General features: G+C 40.8%; 1 protein-coding gene across 22 annotated transcripts in view; it reads right to left on the bottom strand.

The window, feature by feature from the left end:
* MPDZ (multiple PDZ domain crumbs cell polarity complex component) overlaps positions 1 to 14,142 on the bottom strand; it is a 145,638-nt gene extending 131,496 nt beyond the window's left edge. For 12 of the 22 annotated variants that reach the window (XM_032768666.2, XM_032768673.2, XM_032768676.2 and 9 more), the window contains exons 1-3: positions 13,507 to 13,681; positions 1,978 to 2,049; positions 1,129 to 1,295 (exon numbers count right to left, since the gene is read on the bottom strand). In XM_032768666.2, coding sequence (XP_032624557.1) covers positions 1,129 to 1,295; positions 1,978 to 1,993 — 183 coding nt within the window. In that variant the 5' untranslated portion in view covers positions 1,994 to 2,049; positions 13,507 to 13,681. Of the gene's footprint in view, positions 1 to 1,128; positions 1,296 to 1,977; positions 2,050 to 12,618; positions 12,687 to 13,506; positions 13,723 to 14,025 lie in introns of those variants that run through there. The other 10 variants (XM_075067324.1, XM_032768678.2, XM_032768684.2 and 7 more) reach the window with 4 other exon arrangements.
* Between the last annotated feature and the right edge of the window lie 6,575 nt (positions 14,143 to 20,717).

The following is a 20,717-nucleotide window of genomic DNA, read 5'->3' as shown; positions in this document are numbered from 1 at the left end:
CCAGAGGACCAATCAGGAGACAAGATACTTTCAAATCTCGGTAGAGGGAAGTCTTTGTTTTGTACTGTTTGTTTGTCCGTTGTTCTCTCTAGGGTCTGAGAGGGACCAGATATGTATACAGGCTCTCCAACCTTTCTAAAAAGTCTCTTCTATTCAATACTGTAAGTACTAGATAGAAGGCAAATTAGGCATTTGTTTGTTTTCTTTATTGCAAATGTGTATTTTGCTGGAAGGATCTTACCTCTGTTTGCTGTAACATGTATTTTATGCGGGGGGGGGGGGGGGGGGGGCGCATCCTGATTGCTTTAGTACACTTATATGCAAATGAGTGCTGAAGGCATGATGTTATTAGGAACTGAACTGAATCCGTGCTTTTTCTTAGTGGGAAAAAGTATTTTTCCTATTCCATCTCCTAACTCTGCATTGTAAGAATCTCAAAATAACCAACAAAAATTGTTTATTTCAATTAAAATAGCTATAGGGCATCTAAGCAACATACTAAAAGGCAGTACACAACATCAACACCAGAATAAACAAACCAGCAGACCAAAACCAAATGGTCTAGAACAGTGGTCCCCAATCTTTCTGTTGCAATAGCATATTCATGTTCACAGAAAAGTGTAGCAGGCACGGGATGACCAGCTGTCAAAATGTCGCCAAGAAGCGGCATCATCAAGAAGCGTTGCTGCTGAAATGCCATCTGATGTAAATCGGAGTAGTTCCGTGGAAGTAAATCGTGCTATAGAAGCTAAGGATCTGCCCTTAATCCTATAATAATTTATCATGACTGTATCCTTTTCCTTCTTTTTTGAGTTGTGGTAGTAGTCAGCCTTCTGACAACTTTCCACATGTTGTCATCATTTTCCTACAGTACAGAGAAATAAGCTACAGGCAAACAGCTAGAAACATCTATACATATACATGAACTTCAGGACTTGAGCCAAAGTCTACTGAAATCAATGGGAGTCTTTCCATTGATTTTAATGGACTTTGGATCAGCCCTTCAATTTTAGTTAATTTTACTGTTCAACATGCATTTTGTTAATTTATCACAAGCAGCAATCAGATAAACATAAGCTTTTACAACATTTTATCTTTTCTCTTCTCCCCAAGATACTACTGTCCTACCTGATCTCTCAACTGGTGGACAGAAGTCTGAAGGTTCAGGATCTGGTTGAAGAGAGGGCTCTGCAGCACTGATTTTAGCAAGCTCAACTTCTCCTCGTTTGCCAAGTCACCTCGTTCCCGCAGTTTCGCCTGTAGGCGCTCCACTGCCTGCAGGGCCCGATGTGTATCTGCAATGATATTCATTACCAGTCAGCAGTAGCTTTCAAAAGCTCACATGCAGCTGGCAAAGACTATATAAACAACATCATTTTCTCACCAGCTAAAATTAGAGATGGGTGATATTTTACAAATTTTAACATTAAGTGAAAAACATTGAACATTAAAAAACAATTTAAAAAAAGACCAATTCTGCCCTCAACTATGTGCAATTCTCATGGACATCAATGGAAGGGCAGAAGCCAATAGTAGTGGTACATGGCCATACAGAACTGGATCCTATATGTGAAAAATTGTTCATGTAACTTAGGTGCAGGAATCACAGCTAGTGAGCTTTCAATCAACTGTTGTAACACAAACACCGTTAAGTAGAGATATTGTGGATTTTTTTGTTTTAATTTTCACAAAAGAGGTACATGATTTTCCGTCTAGCTCTGTTATTAAATATGAAACTGAAACAGATAATGCTAATAAATAGCTCATCAGGAATAATGAACATCACCTAGAAAATGACGTGCACTTCAAAATACATGCATGAACACAAGAATCCAAACATCATCAGACATTTCTATGGACAGGAGCTATGTTTGACACAATCTAGCTCAATTATCTTATACAGTAATGTCTTAAGTTCACATCTATCATATAAACCTAGTTTGGCCACAAACATATAGTAGTAACATAAAACCTCACCTATTGCTTCCAGCATGTTTTCCACTGCTCAGTTTCTATCCCAAAATTGCAAATGGCAGCTAATATACTTCCCTAAAAATAACAGAAGTAGAAAAAAAATGATCACATTAACAGAATTTTAAGAATCAAATCTTAAAACACTGACATTCTTGAAAAACAATCAACACAACCACACTTCCAACAATTAAAATAAGCTAACAGCTGATTATATTCCAAAAGTCACTTCTGAACCGGAAAACTAAGAATGGAAACTATTTTTAGGATTATTCATAATGTTTCTAAATTTCCATAACAATGGTGTTTTTGCCTACTGATGTGCTAGGTATAGTGTACTATTTTAACCAGAAGCAGTAAATTTAGTTTCCAAGTGACACTGTACAAAACTTGATGGCTCTGTTTGCATGAGCACGTGACATACTTCCTGCAATATCAATTTGCATGTGTTACATGAACAATTTGTGTTTTGGAGTTTTGAGTTCCAATTGTTAGAATCCATGATTTTGCATCAAAACAAAGCAAAACTATGAGTTTCAAAGGAATATGTACAATCAGTATTTTCATTTATTATTTACACAGCCATCAAAAATCTGATAGCACTTCATAGTCAAAAGGTTGCAGTCTAAACTGACAATGTACAAACAAAGGACATAAGACAGGATAGAACAAAAAAAACTCCAAAAGGGATGAAAAGATAAACACTAGTATGTATCTTGTGTACTAGTGATTATTGTGTACTAATACTGAATATGTGCTGGTGTAAAGGTCTTTATCAGCGCAACTTTGAGATGTTTCAATTACTCATGAGTAGTGAAGCTATGCATGTCATCCAAAATTTCTTGCATTAAAACAGGAGTCGGCAACCTCTGGCACGCAGCTCGACAGGGTAAGCACCCTGGCAGGCTGGGATAGTTTGTTTACCTGCCACATCGGCAGGTTCGGCCGATCGCAGCTCCCACTGGCCGCAGTTTGCAGCTCCAGGCCAATGGGGGAGGCGGGAAGCTGCGGGCAGCACATCCCTCAGCCCGCACTGCTTCCTGCAGCCCCCATTGGCCTAGGACAGCGAACCACAGCAAGTGGGAGCCGTGATCGGCCAAACCTGCCGACGTGGCAGGTAAACAAACTGGTCCGGCCCACCAGGGTGCTTACTCTGGCGAATCGCATGCCAGAGGTTGCCAATCCCTGCATTAAAACCTTTATACAACAATATACCAGCACGTATTTTTTACGTGTGATATATTTTACAGACCATTTTACAAATGTTTTAGAAAGATTTAAAAATTATGATTGGGTCTATTTTTTTTTTTTCAAATCCATCCACCTAAAAAGTCAGGAGCTTCACCTACCATGAAGTCAACTATACAAGATCTCAAAAGGAGCCACACAAAAAATTCATAAAATTACCTTACCTAGATTTTTTTTAAATATAAAAGCTATGTTTAAAATGTAATATCTTGCAGCCCTGCAGGACTAGAATAGAATAACTCCCATCTCAAGCTTTACAGTACCAAGAGACATTGGATTTTAAATTTGTTTAAATGTATTAGTCTCTAAGGTGCCCCAAGTACTCCTGTTCTTTTTGCGGATACAGACTAAAACGGCTGATACTCTGAAATCTATCTCTGGATTTTAAATCCATCACTGACACAGGATTGAATTTTGCTATCTTGGCTCTCAAACAGATTCAATTTTATTTGCAGCAGAGATTTGGGTGGAGGGGGTGAGGAATTCCATATGGGGAGGAAACATTTATTTGATATTTTCATTTAATTAAGAAAATGGTGCCGTTCTGAAGTTGCTCAAAAGTCTGGAGCATTTGGGTGCCAGAAAGATGGATCAGTGGGCTGAGTGCAGGCAAATGCATGATAAAACGTATCTATCACATGGATGAAGCAATGAGTCCTGTGGCACCTTAAAGACTAACAGACGTATTGGAGCATAAGTTTTCGTGGGTGAATACCCACTTTGTAAGATGCATGCACTATTCACCCATGAAAGCTTATGCTCCAATACAACTGTTAGACTTTAAGGTGCCACAGGACTCATTGTTGCTTTTTACAGATCCAGACTAACATGGCTACCTCTCTGATACTTATCACATGAATATTACCCCCACATCTGTAACAATATTATGTTCCTGTGTAATATATATCCAATATATTGCATCCTAACTTAAATCTGGTTAACACATCAAAGTGCAAAGAACTGTGGTCTACAGGTGTTTAGAAGAAGTGTATTGTCAAGGAGACCAGAGAGGTAGGAGACATGATGGATCTGGTTATTTAAAAATTCTGTGTGGTGGGGCACAGATGAAGGTATGGGGGCAGCATTAGGAGAACAACTCCACAGGGCAATTAATCATGCAGTTTGGGAACAATGTAAGAGGAATCCTTCCCTACACAGAAACTGAGAAAAGATCTACCTGCCCAGATTCATTTGAACAAGTCATGAACAATGAAGAGGGGCTGATAAACATGGACTGTGCTTTGAGTTAGTAGAGAAACCCAAAATCTAGTGGGTTTAAATACAGTTTATATGCAAACATCTCTTAAGTTCCAACAAGTCTGAATATTTCACACCATTTTATTTTTGGATGCTGTCACTGATTCACAGTTAGAATTGTCTTTTTCATGGCAATTCATCACTTCAGATCAAGCTTGTTATTCAGATTCTCCAAGTGACTGAATGAAAAGTAACCTTATCACATGAGACACTCCATACTGACACACAGAGCAGTAACAGACACTACAAGCTCTAATGAATTTGTTCTCTCATTTCATCTGGCATAGCCGATGCTCACACATGCCTATCAAATCTCAAGAAGCCTAAAACTGAAGGAGGCCATGTTTTCCCTGGATCAGCTTCCATAATATTACATATTGCTGTATTTTATAAGAGAGTGGACAGATGAGGTGGTTTTACATATTGAAGAGGGACTGGCTTCCCCAAATTAGTCTGTCCAGTATTCTTGCCAGATACGCAAATACCTAAATTTATCAAATCAAATCCTTTATTCAAAGCCCATATTTGGGCTTAGAGAGGTTTCTATAATTTGATGGACGAGTCTGCAGTTCTCTCACCATTGTAATCCATTCATACCAATTATGCTTCCTTCAAGCCTAGCCAGGTCCCATTTTGAAAACAAATAGAGAGTAAGTCCCCATTCCCCATCTGCAACCAAAGAGCACACAGCATAGTTCAGGAGGGACATGAAAAGGCATCCACAATCTCAAAGCTCCTGTGCACTAGAACAGTCCATGAACATGTAAGGTTGCTCAGAATGACTCGTTGCCAGGAGCCGATCCAGCAATAATAAATTCTGCCTAAATTGGCGTGACCCTCCTGTGAGTGAATTCTCTTCCAGATAGAACAGAAAGCATTGATGAGTGAGAGCGGGAGGAACTGGTATGGGAGCAGTCCTGTAATTTTACACGTTGAAGGATGAGTATGTTAATGGATTAGAAGCAGATTGTTCTTTATAGGTGTATTGATATGTGAAGTTGATACATACAAGATGAGAAGCTTGTCTGGGTTTTATTTATTCAGGGGGCGGGGGAGAGATAGCTTCTCAATCATAATGGCTTTCACTACTATGCCTTGGTCTGGCTCTGTATTTAACCATATAAACACCATGAGCAGTTACAACAAAAGCTCTTGGCTCACTTAAAAAAAACAACAAAACTTTTATTTTAAGAGTTTCCTGGTATTTTACTCTCTGTTCATTGGGATAAATTCTACCTTCAGATATGGAGGCATAGCTGAATTACACCTGTATATCTGAGGGCAGGAGTCAGTGTATTCTTTGTATTACACTCTTAGAAGACTGAAAATAAGGTGCATTTTCTTTTTGATCTTCTCATTTTCAATAGGCTACTCTGATTAGTTATTTGTATTAAAGTAGCACCTAGAGGCCCCAATCCAGCTTTTTTACAGACATATCTGATTAGGGCATGGACTGTGTTTTAAAGAGTTTACTATTTTAACTTGACATTGATTCTACTACTTTGCTTCTGTTAGAGCTGAACACCATTTCTAACCATTCTATGCACTGGCTTCATCAATACTGTAATGCCTATGCTAATATGCACAACTATAGCAATGTTAATTGGACACCTCTCATTCCTGACTGACCCCACCCCCCAGGACCCCTGCCCCATCCAACCCCCCCTTCTCCCTGTCCCCTGATCACCCCCGGAACCTCTGCCCCTGACTGCCCCCCACCAGCCCATCCACCCCCCTCCTTCCTGACTGCCCTCTGGGAATCCGTGCCCCCATTCAACCCGTTCCTCACTCTCTGACCGCTCTGACCATCATACTCCCCTCCTCTTTATCCAATTGCCCCGCTCCCTCCCCCATTACCCCACTGCCTGGAGCACTGGTGGCTGGCGGTGCTACAGCCGCGCCGCCTAAAGCAGCAGGACAGACAGCCACGTCGCACCGCCTGGAGCAGCAGGACAGGCAGCCACGCCGCCTGGATGGATCCAGCCACCGCACAGAACAGAGCACCAGGTCAGGCTGCGGCTCTGCAGCTGCGGCTGCCTGGCAAGAGCTCACAGTCCCGCCACCCAGAGCATTGCACCAGCAGTAGGGCAAGCCGAGGCTGCAGGGGAGGGGAAACAGCAGAGGAGGGGCCAGGGCGAGCCTCCCGGGGCATGAGCTCAGGGCCCTGGGAGGAGGATCCCGCGGGCCACCCGCGGGCTGTAGTTTGCCCACCTCTGGTCTAGATTCCCTCAATAACTGGAAAGAGAAGTGAAACTGCTCTCTGTTATCATTGTACAAGCCAATAAAAAGTGAACTGCACATTTAAAATGTATGTTATAATTTAAGCAATGATTTAATAATTATTAAGTTATCCTTTAAGCAGTAGAGGCAATGATAATCATCATGATTATTTAAATATGAGGTTAAATTCACACCAGGGTTTATGATGGCACAGACTACAGGGAGGACAAGGAGATGGCAAAAGTGGCAGCACCTTTTCCCTTCTCCTGGGGAAGGTCAACAGGGGACCCAAAGAGCAACAAAATGTAGGTGATACGTACTAGAAAGAGGCTCGGTGAGGGCAGATTCAGTGCCTCCCATCCACCAACCTCCTACATCCTAGACATAAAAGCTAAATCTGGACCCCCTAGAATAAACTCAATGGGAGGCAGCAGCAGCAATGCACTTGCTCTCCTCGGGGTTGAATCCTCCTTTGTTGGAGCAGAATGTAACACCTCCTTATTTCAACTTTAGGGCCAATTTTGCAGAGCGATTCGCAAGAAGTGTTCAACATGTCGCAGCTTTGAACCCTTAGTGCCCGATACTGCACCACTGACATCAACGGGAGCAGGAGTAGGGCCTTCTTGAATCTAGCCGTGAGCTTTATGTTGACAGTATCCCTTTAACTACAGCAGTGAAATCATTTAATTCAACCATCAAAAGCTTCACCAAAAATAAAAACTGGCCCACATCTAATGAGTTATTTTATATTTGATCATATAATTTCCAAGAGTGCTTCATCCTGCCTCATTGATTGATACTCCATCTAGTATTTCACAAATCCTTTTTAATATAAATACCTTGGAAACTAATGCTTATAGCACTGGATTAGCAAACACACAATGTCAAAAATAGAAAGCACCATAATAGGCTTTATCCTACAGCCATTACTGTACCGGTAGCGTTTTCAGAATATATTAAGACTGATATACAGGCCCAAATGTTGGCTATAAGGCTTAGAGAACTAAACAGAAATCTGCTTCAATTAAACAAAAAGAATATTCAGGACACACATTTTATATGTACTAAGACCAACATTTTAAAATGTTACCTCTACATTTACGCTTGAATTTGGCCTGCTCAGTACGCTTTTTTTCATCCTTGTCCTGTCTCTCCCTGCCCCCCGTTGTCTGGCTGCCACTCAGATGCCATTGTGTTGTCATTGTCAGTGGCACTGAGTACAAACTGCAACCCACAAGTTGGGGATGCTACTATCTACTGCCAAGTCCCCCTGCCACTTCAGCTTGCAAAGGTAAGCTTGTTGTCACCTAGCCTCACTGCCACCACTGGCTGCAACCCCGAGTGGGAGGCAAACACTGAACTCTGGGCTCTCACATGGCATACAAATGTTGTTTTGTTTTGATCATGTTATTTTGTTTCTAAGATATATAGGTAGGTTAATTTGGGCAATGGATAAAGAAAAACCCACTTTTCTGGCAGAACCCTGCTATATTCTTACTTTCACCTCCATGGAGAATCACGGCTATGCTACTGCCTGAAGAGCTTTCCTAGGAGTGCCTATAAAAGTTGAGTGAAACAGACAAGAATTTCATGGACTCTATCACTATCACTGTGATATGCACAAATCACAACCTTCTGCTGGTGGTGCTTGGAGAGACTGGGAATGGGAATGGATAAATGGGGAGGTGCAGAGACAAAGAGGTAAGAAGAAACAAAGGAGTGATATACAGAGTTTTACTGACAGGACATCCATGTTCCAGACTGAGATTAACCACGTTTCCTCAGCCAGTAGAGTGTAGAGCACACCCTTCTGCATGATGGGAGGAGGACTGATTTAATACAAGCAAAAGCAATTTGCACTGAGAATTTAATATAAGCAAAAGCAATTTGCACTTTTCTACACAGTTCATGAACCAAGCAAATTTCCCTTGACTAAAAAGTATGTAACTGACAGGCCCAAGAAGCCTGAAATCTAAATTTTAAAAGTTAAACCAATAAAAGAGGATTTTGAGACCCTTAAAGTAAAAATGCAATTAAGTATTTAAAAAACAGACAGTTCACAAACCACTGTAGGTCATATTAAGACTGAAAATAATTCAGTATGAAAAGCTTTATTCCCAATCTCTGTAAATTTAGTATAATTTTGTATGAACCAAGATGAAAAAAGATGCACAAAATATAATAAATACGTTGAACATACTAATTATGACAGTGAATAAAAATATTTTTACTTTAGCTAAAAGTCATGTTAAATATTTTTGAGAGATGGATGAAAAAATAATTTGAACACTGAAATTAGCTTCTAGTTTTATTTAGTTTATTTTTGTAAGTTTTATTTTGTTAACACTTTTGTATAAATCATATTGCTGTGTAATTGGATCTTAGAACAACACTGTATGATGAAGTTATCTATACACCTGTTCTTAATATTACAATCTGTTCTGTGATAAGACACAAGTACATTCAAGTATTCTATTTACGAACACGTAATTAAGTATATTTCTAGTATGATTCAAAATTTTAAACATGTTTAAGGTTTTTTTTCCTTACTGATAAATGCACCTGATTCCATTTATTCAGAATTATTTTAACTATTATTAACTGCAGGCAGCATTATAAAATGGAAATCTATTAGGAGAACTGAATTTTTCATAAGGAAGCTACGTTATATTTTGGTAAACCATTTTTTTAAAATAGCATTTATATGAAATGTAAACTTGTATTACGTGGATGGAATTACTGTACATATCTGTGTCACTTCAACCAATTATAAAACTAATCACAAGTTGTAAAACAAGGCAAGCTTTTCAACAAATATACTTTGGGAATTAGTATTTCAAATCCAAAAATGTTTACACTCTTACACATTTATAAATTGAACCATTTACTCTAGGACTCCTAAAACATTTACATATTTTACAGGATATTGGATAGTTCCCAGCACAGTAAGCAACAGTTCAAAAAAAGGTCTCTCAAAGATTCAGTGTTTTTCTTACAACTGAAGGACATGAAAATATAAAACAATGTCTTCTGTACTAAAACATTATCAAATTCAGCATATTTTTACAATGTCATATTGGAATATGTAACAGGTTTCTTGACTATGCTAATATTTTCAATGGAAAGACCTGCTCCAAATAACAATGAGAATTCCACCAATTTAGCACCTTAATTCTTTTTGGGTCACTTATTTCTCAACTACCAGCCAAAACAGCCCCAAAGTTTCTTTCCAAGATAGTAGAGGGCATATATTTCCACATAAATGTATAGACAGATGTAGAAAAGGAACAAAATTAAATCTTACAATATGATCTCAGTAGGAGTCCCAATGAGTGAAATAAAAATATCATTGCTATGAATATTAAATTAACGAGGTCATATTCATTAAAGATGGTAGCCTGCTGACTTCAGGTACCTCAGTAGGATGCTAGTAAAAGTCACTTAAGCAGCTGATTTATTCGACCCTTGCGAATTTCACAGAAATCATAATCTATTGGGTAAGTACTGTATTTTCTATTTTACTTTTTTGGAGCATGGATTGGATGATCCTGAAAGCCTTCAGATGGTTTTAAATCTGATGATTAAAATGTGGCCTGTGGGTGAGGAGATTTATTCTACAATAAAATATTCAAACTGGTCTATAAATTGATAAGCTGTAAAAAGTTCCATTGAACTTTGTTCTGCGGATTTCAAAGACACACAAAGAATAAAAATAAGGCGTATGTACTAGCATTAAAGCAAAGCTTTTTCTTGTTTCCTCGTGCTGGTATCAATTAGATGGCTAAGGGCAGATTTTATCCCAAAGAGGGAAGAATGTATTCAGAAAAAAATCTACTTAGTAATAGGCTGGAGTGTAAGGTTCTGGAAGCATATTCATAAAAGCCAGTGACATAAGTAACTGATTATAGGCCCATTTCTCTGCTAGCAAAAAGGAAAAGCATTAGCATGGTACCAAAATGGATAATCAGCAAGGGGAAAAAAAACAATTTAGGGAGACCAGAGTAGGTAGGTAGCTGTGGATGCATGTTTTCTCTCTCTAAATAAAACTAGGATGCTGAAAGAAAAGAAATAAACTCTTCAAAAATATCTCTCTATGATATTTATTACTTATCTGACCATGTCTGGGCTATTATATAAATAAGTCATTTTCACTATATAAACTACTCCAGTATACATTTTGTACCATTTCTCCATACAAAAATAAGCATGGCAGCTATAGCAACTTAACATCAACTACCCCAGACAGCTGTAAAATAAAAATGACAGTCACACACACTGGACATCTAATTCTCCAAATAAATATGTTTTGACACTAACAGAATATGTCTGACCTGTTAGAATTATTTCATAATTTTATTTTCTTAGGCACATTAAACTAAAACACTACAAATGGCATAGTTTTCTCTATCTTGCTAACAAAGACACCTAAGGTTTTCTTCTCTTAAGTGACTGACACTTTTCCCCAGTTTCCCTTCACATAAATTGTTGGCTAATCAGGAAAGTTTTCACGACATATAATATGTCAACTCAGACATTTAATGACATATACATTCATGCTGAAGCTAAATAGGAAGTGGAAGCTCACTTTCTTAAATATATTATTTGTTTAATTAAACATTTAAAAACTACACTACATTTTCTTTGCTATATTGTACCCATTCTTGTTTTCAAATGCAAAGCAAATCATTATTCTAAAGTAACATCCTCCCACTTCTTCTCTCTTTTAGTTTTGATTCCCCCAGCCCCCTGACAATTTGCCATTTGAGAAGTGAGTGATATAGTAATGCAACAGGTCTCGTTCTGCTAAAAATTAAATCAATGGACATTTTGGCGCTGATTTCAATGGGAGCAGGATTCGACCCTTACAGATACTATTTAGATTGCAATATGTCCAGGGCAGGGGCTGTCTTTTCGTTCTGTTTGTACAGCATCTAGCACCTTGAGGTCCTGGTCCATGACTAAGGACCCCAGGTAATACAATAATAAATAATAATAGACCCTAATTGGCAATCAGTGCTCAAGCAAAACTTCATAGAAGGGGTTGCTGTTCTCCTTTCTCACGTTCCTCTTACTTTACAAGAAATCCCAGCAAAACTAACATTTTCTTTTCAACTGGCAGCAGGTGATATGGGCCAAACATCCTTCGTGCAGTATGAGGTATTATTTTTAAATCTGGAGGGGAAATACATCACAACACCAGTCAGAAACTAATGCATCCATCTCATGAAATGTAAATATGAAACTGAGTACAAACAATGTTACCTTTCCCTCAAAAGGTATTATAGTTTATTCCACACCTATGTAATTAGTTTCATCTTCTCAAGTGTTTAAAAGCATATACATCTAAGTAAACATAAATAAAATAAAATAAAGTTAACCAGACAGAAGACCAAATTCTATCCTCTGATACTTGCACAATTCCCACTAGGTAAACATGACTATCTGAGGGCAGAATCCGGCCCCTGTTTGTATTCTGCTGGAAAAATGTCTAAATATGTTGATTAAAAGAAATATTTTTTCAAAATCAGAATTCCTGAAATTCCAGTGAAATTGTGAACAGGGAGTCATCATGATTTCCCAACACCAAATGTAGTTTATTTATCACAAGATAGGCTACACATAGTTCTGCATTCTTATTAGAAGCTACATCAAGTTCTTCAACTTCAGCTTTCATGGAATCTCCCATACAAGCATTCGCCTGCCCACACTAAACTGGGGAATAGAGGATGGAGAGGGGTTTTCTTTTTTAGCCAAGGTTCAAAGACAAATAATCACAAGAAGTTGGGGAAGGATTTGAGCATTCATACACTCCCTACAACTCAAAGCAAAAGATTTTACAGATTCACCACATGTGCAGTTCTTGCAAATTCTGTAGGACTGATGGTGTGGACGCAGGATGCTCCTTATAACCTGCATTCTCACCTTCTGTCTACTCCAGGCAATCAGGGGTGCAACACGTTGGTGGCCACCTAAACTGGAGCTCAGACTTTATCATGTTGAATGGGGGGCGGGAGGGTGGCTCTGACTAACACAAGATCGTTTGCAAACTACCAAATTAAAAATAGGGTTTGTGCGTGCAGAGCCCACAAGGCGACCTGAGGGGGGGAAGGGCCCCTCCGGTCAGCTCGGAGGGGTTACAAAATGCCCACGACAGAAGCTACTTGCAATACCCAGCGGAGATGTGGCTTTTGTTTAGAGCAGAATCTCTCCTGGCCCAGGCCGGCCATGGAGCAGCAGTGACCAGTATCCACCCACCGCCTCCAGGGACGAGCCCTTAAGAGCAGAGCCAACTAAACATTCGCGGTAGAGCATCATTCCCAAGGTTCCGCTCCCTCCTCCGCGCTTTCCGACAGCCCCGGGTCTAGCGGCCGCCAGCCGGCGAGCGTGGCCCGCTCCAGCAGCCTGGCCCCGGCGCTGCCCGCCAGCCACCCGCACTACAGTGCAAGAAAGGAGCAACAGGCTCAGACCCCCACCCCCACCAGCAGCAGCGGCGGCGGCTGCTTCCCCTGCTCCGCGCAAGGCCTTGTGACGCCCTCCCCTCCGCCCAGCAAAACCCCGGGGCCACGACTCCAGCCCCCTCCCCGCACAGGGGAACTTCACCGGGGGGGTTATGGGTAAATCCCCTCTTTGGGGTGAGAGGAGAACATGCCTGACCCTCCCCCATCCTTTCACAGTGACACCGCAGGGCGGGGGGGAGACACAGAGACCCGAGGCGTCTCCCGAGGCGGCCACAGAACGTTCCCCAGGCGGAGCGAGCGCTGCCCTCCGGGGCAGCCCCGGGCTCGCCGCACCCCGCCGCTCGCAGCTTACCCGGCTTGCTGCTCCAGGCACCCGCAGCCGAGCCGGGGGAGGGGGGGGGAGAGACCACTTGCAGCCCTTGTTTGCTGGCTCTGCAGCCCTTCCTGCCCCCCCGCCCCCAAGTAACGGCCCTGAGAGGAGGTGCAGGATAAACACGCAGAGGCTACCATGAAACTTAATCCTGCCCAACCATCAGGCGGCTAGACGGCGAGCCGCCCCCTTCCCTCCCAGCTCCCAGACGTTGTTAAACCGAGCCCCGCAGAAGTGGGAGTAGGAACCGGCTGCAAAGGAGGAACCATGACAACAGCAGCCAGCAACAGGAGGGGCCCCACTTGCTGCCCTCGCTGCTCTGTGCTGCGTCTGCCCTGCCTGCTGAGGGAAGAGGCAGGGGGGGTCGGAGCTGCTCTGCTCAGGAGCACATTTGCAAAGTGCCGGCCTTCGCATTCTCATGCCACAAGCATGTCTTCTTGGGGGGAGGGAAGGGATGGCTCCTGTAACACATTACACACACAGACACGTACACAACGGTACCTCACATGTGTAAGCAGTTTGTGGAGACAGCATGCAGAGCTGTGCTCGTCCAGGACGCTGCGTAGTGCCGTCCCGCGGGAGGTTGCAAATTCAGGCCCCGATCCCGCAAACACACAGGGTTACTCTAGTCAGTAGAGTAACGCAGCAGTTTTGCGCAGGATTGGGGCGCTAGTGGCCTTTTTAAAACTCGGTCCAAGCTGGTCTGCCCCACACGGCTTTTAAGCGTTATTCGCTATAGCCGTTTAGCTAGTTCTCTTTCCAGTCTAATTTTAAAGGGACATCAACTTGCAATCCAATCATTTTGCAGAAGTTATTTGTTGTTTCAGATACTAGACCTGGCCGTGAGCTGCCTCCTCTCCTGCCAGTTACTGTGGTTTTGCGGTCACATTTTCCTTTTTTATTATTTTTATTTTTTTTAATGTTTTTTTCCCCCTCACTGTGAGAAAAGCACAAAAAATGACTGTGTGCACATGGGAACATTGCAAGTGACTATTCCAAGTGCTATAAAATATATAAACGAAATTGAAAAAAATAGACAAAATAGCACCAGCGATTGTTTCCCCTACTTCTTTGAGAAACTGTTCCACCATCAAACAGGTTTCATCTCTAGTACATTTGGGTCTAATCTTGTATCTCTTCTTCAGGCAACACTTTTATGAATTCAGGAGGGACTGCATAAATAACCCCTCCCCGACTTGTATGCTACAGTTTTCTTATTACTGTTTTCTAAAACTGACTGAATGGGAAGAGATTTTTCTTACAGAGGAAAAAAAATGAGAGCAGGATAGCTGTATTATACTGTACAAAGTAAATAAGGGAACCAAGCATCCTGCTGTTTGTACAGGGAAAGGGATATTTTGTTCAGGGTTTGACCAGAGAAGGGAAGAAAAGAGAAAACTTCCTTAAATTTTTTTTTTGTTATTAAATAGGATTGTAGGGCTAAAAGAAAGGGGAGGTATTGGGGGGGATTTAAGCTTTTATTTTAATTTGAAATAATATCCAAAAAAACACAGATGGAGATTACTGTGCTCCCTTCACATATACATACACAAATATCCCTAGAGTAAAATACAACAAATATGTAAGTGGAATAAGAGCAACGGCAGTGCAATTTATTTTCAGCACAAAAAGGAATGCTAATGCTTTTTTTCTTATGTTTGCTGAGCATTTTGCTTCCTATCTGATGTACTTTTGAATTTAGTAACTATCACTAGGGTCATTATTTTCCTTTATATTGCCAAGAAATCGCCTCTTGTTCCCTGTTTACTCAGGCAGCCCTGTTGTGATAGCATCCTTAGCACCAGAAAGAATGCAGGCTCATCCTGCTGAATACCTCATGTTGCAGTTGACTGGGGCCTGGTACCATGTGTTGATTTGCTTGTTTTTGTTTTGATTTGGTTTACTTTGTCAAAATGTAACTGAATTGTAAACATTGCCACATTAGGTCAATAAAAGACACCATTGTGTTCTTCATCTCAAATACGGTAAAAAACATTGTCCTTTAGCTAAATGGGATTGTACTGGACTATATCTGAACAGAGATCCTACAAATACAGCCATGGTATTAAACTCAAACATTTACAACCTGTCTTTCAGTCCATCATGTTCCGGTTTGTCCGCTGATTTTTTTAATTAAATAGCAGGGTTATATGTCACAGTGACAGTTCTGTACTATACTGGGCTTCTATAAGTTCTCCAGTAATTCTGAAGTTTGCACACACTTTTTTTGTACCAGCCCAAAATTTAAAAAGTAAATTAGAGCTTGTTTGCTTGTACAATTACTAGCTGTAAAATTACTCACATAAAATAACCTGCAGAAGAACAGAAACACAGGACCAGACTACATGTTAGTGACTGCTCCATATTGGCACAGTGAAAGAGTTGCAAAGTACCTGTGACCAGGATGCACTGTGCCTTGTGAAGCAGAATGCTTCCTGGAGCTCTTTGACACCCACTGTACCATCACTTATATGATGCAGTATGCATTCCCCTCTGCAGCTACCCGGCTCCACCGATCAGTAGGCAGAATGGGGGTAAGGACACCACCTCCGTAGAAAATTTGGAGTCACTTTCAGCTCAGGTGGTGCTAACTGAGAATGGCACTTGTGCTGTGGGGAGTGTAGTTGTCCTTGCACAGAAATTAAGGGGTAACAACCCCAAATTAGCAGGGCCAGAAGTCTTAGGTCTCTTAGTCTCATCAGGGAAATGCCAAAATCCTTCAGACAATATTACAAATTAAATCAATGGAAGTCTGGGTGTTCAGGCCTCCGGACACTTTATTTAAGAACATAGCTGATGGGTGGAGACTTTTTTGTTTTTAATTCTTAGTCTAGGAATTTTTTTCCCTATTAGGAACCCTTATCAATTCATTGCAAATATGAGATGTGGTGGCACATGCTATATTATGTTGTGTAGTAAAGCTTAGGGGTTAACAACAAGAGAGGGTTTAAAAAAAAAAAGTTTTCAGCAGAAAATACAGAATGAAGCTGGGAAAGTGGAAGAAGCCAGGCCCATGCTGAAAGGGCACACAGGTAGAATGGAGGAATCCCACCCTCAGCTAGGGCTTACCTTCTAACTGATATAAAGAAGGCTGACGCTTCTTCATACACTGATGACATCACTCCTGGGAATGTTAAAGTTGACAGAAAAACAGGCTGTGGTGATAGGAGTTAGATCATTGGGACAGACAGACAGTTGGGAATGTGGTGACCATGAGAACCAGTTAGTGACCTCTGCATGCCAGTTTCGAAGGTGGTTGGTAGATATGGTAGTACAAGTAGAATTTATTACAATTCATTCAGTACACTGCACCAGCTAAAGGGGGAGAGGCACGTGACCTCCTCACATGACCCCACGTGACTCCTCATGCCCTGCATTCTCCCCTTCGCCTCCCCATGATCCATCCCACATTACCAGGGTGAGAGGGGCTCTGTCCTCCTCCCGCTGCGCTGGAGACTTCTGAACTGCAGGGCTCTCCCGGGAACCAGAGCAGTGAAAGGAGCAGAATGTGGTGCCACTGGGCAGCCCCTGCTGGCAGCTCCTCCAGCGTGTCTGTACCAACCCCAGCCCTGTGCTCCTGGGGGGCTGCTGTACAGACCCCAGACAGGAGATGCAACTGTGTGGAAAGGCTGGGGGCGCTACAGCCACACTGGAAGAGCGCCAGTGTGGGACCACTCAGTGGCCCCACGTTCAACTTCTCCTGTGTCTATAAATATCTTACTGATATGGCATACGGGACTGCCCTACTTGCACCACTAGGTAGATTCTACATTGCTTTCATTGGAGGGAAAGATGTGAACTACTCAGACACTTTATAATGTTTTAAATTAACTGTATCAACTCAGGAAAGCAATCTGAGTTCATTGTAAACAGCTCAATTAAGGCCTCTGGTCAATGTGCAGTGTTGGTTAAAAAAAAGAAAACGTGCCGTTAGGAGAATGAGACTTTGGTTGGGGGTAGATTATGCCACATCTGCCTACGGTGGAATTCTGGTACTCTCCTCTGAAGCTACTCGTGCTGGCATCTGTTGAAGACAGAATATTGGACTGAGTGGACCACAGATATCATACAATATGTCAATTCCTGTGTTCCTAGGGGATGCAATTAGAGCTTGTTTTTTAACCTAGATCAAAGTGACTTGAAGTGCTTACTGGAAAAACATTAGCTCAGTAAGGTCAAGTTCTAGTCTGGTTTACACTCCATGACATCCCTCAAGTCAAAGACAATGAAGTCAGTAGACTTACAGGAAACATAAGGCAGGCCAGAATTAGGCCCACAAGGTAATTATCCATGTTAGGTATATAACAATATCTCTGTATGACAACTTCCAAGTATACTGTGCAGTTGTAGTGGATCTATGTTTTAAAATCTTTTTAATATGCATAATATTAGGTAAGGTATGTTCATTAACTCCTCAAGTAAAATGACATTTACAATTCAGCTTTTGCCATGTCTCTTGATGTAGTCAGGTTACATCTACTACATTTCATAAAATGTACTTTCTTAGCCCTTGCTTATATTAACTTGCACTGGCATAACTACACCAATTTATGTACACTCTCTGTAGCAGGAGTTTGTGTGATGCTAGATCTACTTCACACCACTTCAACATGTCTAGATTAGAAGTTTATACTGGTATAACAAAAAATGTCACAGTAGTACTGGTTCTCTTAAGCCTTTGTAAAGGAAATTATGCAGAAATAAATTACATAGATCAATTTACTAATGGAACTATGTGACAGTCATGGGGAGTGGCTAGAAAGACAGTTGATAAGCAATCTGATGCCTGAGTAATTAGCTGGTTTATTCTGTTTTTCCTTTTTAGATGAGGTCCTACAACAGAGGGCAGAAGACTAAAATGATTCATTCAGATTCCTTCGAGAACAATGATATCTCCCCAACCCAACCCTTCCCCAGAAAGAAAGGATTTGCTGGTGGCTGTATGAAACAATGTATTTATTTTCTTAGGTCTTTTCTTTTTGTTGTAACGGTACAGAAGAAAATATAAATTTGAGCCATTGTATTTTTCCCCCAAAATCAAGGACATTAAACTCAAAATATGTTCAAATTTTAACCAGAAAAACAATGCATAACTAATTATATATATATTAAAAAAAACACTAAATAGTTTCATAAGCCATGTGAGTTTCCCTAAATTACAGAGTGTTGCCCCATCCAAAAGGGTTTGCCCCACCATTTGAAAGGTTTAGAAACAATGATAGTACAACCATCAGTTTAGAAACATCCGTTCAAATAAAAAATAATGTTCCCCTACATTTTCAGCATAAAAATAATGTTTCAAAATCAGAAGGCAAAACAGACAGCAGTGCAGCTGGTGGTAACACCCTGCATGTTATTATGTAAAGTTAAAATTAGGAACTCCGTCAAGGTTGATATTTGGGATTCATTCCATTTTTGTATTATTGTACTGGCAAGTACGGAATATTAGTATGATTTATTGGAACATATATTTTGGAAAGAATATTGCATAGATTTACATTTGAGAGGGTGAGGAGGGAGGAAGATTGTCTCCCCTGGAGACATATTCTAACTGTTATTCCTATTGGTGTTTACACATTGTTTGAAGGGTAGAATATGTCTTAAGGTAGAACAGAATCAAAAATCTCATAAAAGGTATGTTAATTATTTATAACTACAGAATAAAATATTTGAAATTACAGCAAATTAAAGGGGCATTTATTTACATACAAACATGATGGTTTAAAACCATAGGCCTGGCTCATAGTAGAATAGTGTAGCCAAATAAGTGACAAAGGATATTAACCTTATCATAGATTATTCAGATGCAGAATACCTACAAGAAGAGTCTGGTTTGGTCAGATTAAGGCTATTTTAAGAACTGTTGTACTTTCTGCAAGGTGCCCACAGATTTCCACAGACCTCAGCTGCAGACCACTAAGTTTAAAGACACTTTTTCAGAAATGCTGCAAGGGATCCAGTCCAGATGTAATGTGACATGGGAGACTCATCAATACAATAGTTGTTCCAGGATTTAAAGAGACAAGATGTCTTTTTAATAAAGTTTCAGTTAGAAAAACGGATAGTGCCTAGATGAGGGAGACCGGATTTAAAATAAAAAGAAGGGGAGCTGACCAATTCTTTGGCATGTTATATTGTCCTGGATGTTAACATAGTGTCATGTGGTTAAGTGACATTGTATTCCTTTGTCTCCATTCTCTGTCATCTCATCACTCAGGAGGATACATTCAGGTGAGAAGAGTCCATGCTAAACCAAAAATGTATTTGCACGGGAGGGGAACCATTTTTGCAAGGACATTTCTACAGCAAATTGATTTATTTTTAGAATAAACTCTCTGAAGATGGATTAGTGGGACTAAGGGGAAGCAGTCCGCCGTGTATAGCTACAGTTAATCGCATGGATATCACCACCTCCACGTGTGATACAAAAGCAGTTAGTCAAATAACTTATTTAATAAAAAAGGCAACATTTAATAAATCAAGGTTTCTGATGTTCAGTCAGGACTGTGATTGATCTGTGATTATACAGTACATAAATATCGGACCTCAGCCTTCTTTTAGTTATAAATGCTTTCTCTTCACTCTATGCCTGTTTCCCCCTACCCCATTCACTAACATATATGCATCATGCCACAGAATGCTGACACCCTATCACACATTTTAAATAAGCAGTTTCCATTCCTTGGAGTATGATTTCCAGTTCCAAGCAAAGAGCAGCAACAGGACTCCAGGTTGATAGAGCAGACAATGAATAGCCACAGAATTTAAGAAGTGATATCTCAACTTCAGCAAGCCTTTTGGTACCGTCTCAATGACCTTCTCAAACTAGAGAAACATATCCTAGAAAAATCTACTATAAGGTGGGTTCACACCTAGTTGGAAAAGTGTATTCAGAGTAGTTATGAATGGTTCAGTGTCAAGCTGAAAGGGCATATCAAATGAGGTCCCACAGGCATCTGACCTGGGCTTCGTTCTATTCAAGATTTTCAAAAAATGGTGTGGATAGTGGCATGTAGATAGAGCAGTGCTTCTCAAAGTCGGGCTGCCGTTTGTTCGGAAAGCCCCTGGCTGGCCAGGCCGGTTTGTTTGCCTGCCGTGTCCGCAGGTTCAGCTGATCGCAATTCCCACTGGCTGCAGTTCACCGCTGCAGGCCAATGGGAGCTGCTGAAAGCGGTGCGGGCTGAGGGATGTGC

The sequence above is a fragment of the Chelonoidis abingdonii genome, chromosome 6 (assembly GCF_003597395.2).
Source record: "Chelonoidis abingdonii isolate Lonesome George chromosome 6, CheloAbing_2.0, whole genome shotgun sequence".
NCBI classification, from domain to species: Eukaryota; Metazoa; Chordata; order Testudines; family Testudinidae; genus Chelonoidis; species Chelonoidis abingdonii.
Note: the sequence above shows the minus strand (reverse complement) of the source record. Positions and strands in the feature narration are given on the sequence as shown.